We start from the raw sequence: 2,607 nt of genomic DNA on the forward strand, positions 1-2,607 counted from the left end.
TTGTCTGAATCTTTAATACTGCTGGCAGGACGCCCTTCCCCACCCCCTACACTGAGCTCTCATCCAGTTTCACAAGGGGTGGGAGAAGGGGCTAGAGGGGAGGAGGGTCCCGCTGGCAGGACCCCCTTCCCCAGCCCCTACACTGAGCTCTCATCCAGTTTCTCCACCAGCTGCGTGTTTCCGCTTCTCCAGAATCTTGCTGAGCTCCTCAGTGAAGGGTGCGCTGTACAGTGGGGAGGTCTGCGGCCCCTCCTGCTTCTGCAGCAGCATGTAACTGTTGCCGTTCGTCTTGCGGAGGACGTTGGGCAGAGCCCCCACACCGCTGGTGAGCTCAGCCGGCAGCGGGGGTGGCACTGGGGGCACAGCAACCGGCAGCTCCCTAACCGGGGCGGGGGGGGGCGGGGGCCCCTTGCCAGGGATGACCTTCTCCACCAGCTGCGTGTGTTTCCGCTTCTCCAGAATCTTGCTGAGCTCCTCAGTGAAGGATGCGCTGTACAGTGGGGAGGTCAGCGGCTCCTCCTGCTGCTGCAGCAGCATATAACTGTTGCCATTCATCTTGCGGAGGACGTTGGGCAGATCCCCCACACCGTTGGTGAGCTCAGCCGGCAGCGGGGGTGGCACTGGGGGCACAGCAACCGGCAGCTCCTTAACCGGGGAGGTGGCAGCCGTGGGCACCTTGCCAGGGATGATCCGCAGGCAGCCATCAGGGTAGGCGAGTTCCTCCTCCTCCTCCTCCCGGTGGCCCTTGCGCAGGCAGTTGGCCGAGACAGTCTGCAGCTCCATGCTGGCTGGATGTGGCTCCCCCAGCACGTACTTGACCTTGCGCTTCTCCAGGCAGGTCATGTAGAGGAGGACAGTGCTGAGCACAGTGCAGTGCACCACCAAAGTGACAATGGCAGCGATGTAAGCCACCTTCATGTCGCTGGCTGCTTGGCTGGCAGCACGGGGTGAGGGGGCACCTGTAGGGCTGCGGGGCAGCACGGTGAGGCTGTAGGCAGCCAGCAGTGTCTGCAGACCGCGCTCCTCCCCGTAGCAGCGGTACTCGCCACTGTGCTGGGGCAGCGTGTCCGTCACCAGCAGCCCGTCCACCCCCACACGCAGCCGGTCCTGCCCCGCCCCCAGCACCTCACTGCCGTTCAGCAGCCACACGGCTCGGGCCAGGTTGGAGCGCTGGTCGCAGGGCAGCAGCACATCATCCCCCTGCAGCACCGTCCGGTTCTTCCATGGCAAGGAGGCTGTGGGGACATGCACCACCTCGCACCTGTCCCAGCCACCCCAAAGGGATGCCAGACACCAGCACCCCACTGGGCCCAAGGAGCAACAGGCACTCACCCCGCCCGGAACTGCTCCAGCATCCCCTTTTGCCAGTCTGAATGTCCTGCACCAAGCCTGTGCTGTAAGGCATGGGGGGCTTCAGCCATACAGCCTTGGCTGAGGCCACCCTTACATGGTCATAGCCACCAGGAGATGTGCCACCAGATGCCAGACCTTTGGGGGTGGGTCTGGGGTGACTGTGCCATGAGGTGACAGGCAATAGCATGGGAAGGGGGAGGTGGAAGATTCTTGGGGACCCTGCCTGGACAGGCAGCCCATCCCTACCTGTCCATGGCGGTGGTGGTGGCGCGGCAGGTCCTGCCATCCCAGGCGCAGTAGGGGTCCCGGGCAAGGATGCAGTCGTAGCAGGAGGTGTACCTGGCACAGGAGGCCAGGGGCACCTGCACAATCCCACTGGCTGCCCCCACGTACAGGCTCCTCTGAGGGGGAAAGGGTTGGCTCAGCACTGATCTGGCATGGTGCTGCTGGGCTGTGGGGTGCCCCATGTTGCCCAGAGATCCCCCCAGCCCCATGCCACAGCTCTCCCTTGGACAGGGGTGCATGAGGAAGGGCCCCCTGCTCCCAGCCCGTGCCAATGTGTGCAGCCGGCAAGGAGGTGGGGGCCAGGCTGGTCCCTTTCCCCAGGCTGCCCTGCTGGGCTCCAGCACATATGCTGAACTGGGGTAACCCAGAAGTCATGTTCCCCCCAGTCTCCCAGACAGCCCAATGGCAGGTTTGCAGTACAAGCATGATCTGTGGATGTGGTGTCCTCCTACTTCTTCCACCCCTCACCTGGGCGTGGGAGATCACCAGGCTCTCCACAGGCTGCAGATCCCTGAACACCTGCACCTCCTCCACGATGTGAATGCTAGAGCCCACTACTACAGCCTTGTGGATCCAGCCATCCCCTGGAAAGCAGAGCAGGGAGTTCAGGAGGGAATCTGGAGCGTGTCCCTTGCCCAGTAGGGATCCAGCAAACTCATCCCACTCACCCGTCCCCATGAAGAGCACATCATAGGAGTGGCAATCCAGGGCCTGCACCCTGTCCACGGCCAGCTGGCTGTACGCCACACTCTTCTTCACCAGGAGCGGCTCCCCGCCATCTGGCTTCACCTCCTCAAACATGAGCGGGTGCAGCTTGACGAAGCTCAGGACACTGTTGGGCAGGTTCTGCGAGGAGGTGTAGCCCTTTCTGCGGGAGTTGTCTTGACGCAGCACACTGTTGGGCAGGTTCTGCGAGGAGGTGTAGCCCTTTCTGCGGGAGTTGTCTGTGATGCACTGCCCAGGGGAGAC

At 63.1% G+C, this 2,607-nt stretch overlaps 1 protein-coding gene across 1 annotated transcript; it reads right to left on the minus strand.

The window, feature by feature from the left end:
* Window positions 1–137: 137 nt before the first annotated feature.
* LOC103803687 (semaphorin-4G-like) lies at window positions 138–2,547 on the minus strand (the record flags this gene model as incomplete). The annotated part of the gene is made up of 6 exons (XM_009076260.1): window positions 138–170; window positions 433–1,235; window positions 1,333–1,394; window positions 1,600–1,754; window positions 2,107–2,222; window positions 2,307–2,547. Coding segments are annotated over 6 exons (1,410 nt in total), but the record flags the coding sequence as incomplete, so codon positions are not given.
* Between the last annotated feature and the right edge of the window lie 60 nt (window positions 2,548–2,607).

The sequence above is a fragment of the Acanthisitta chloris genome, unplaced genomic scaffold (assembly GCF_000695815.1).
Source record: "Acanthisitta chloris isolate BGI_N310 unplaced genomic scaffold, ASM69581v1 scaffold21516, whole genome shotgun sequence".
Lineage (NCBI taxonomy): Eukaryota > Metazoa > Chordata > Aves > Passeriformes > Acanthisittidae > Acanthisitta > Acanthisitta chloris.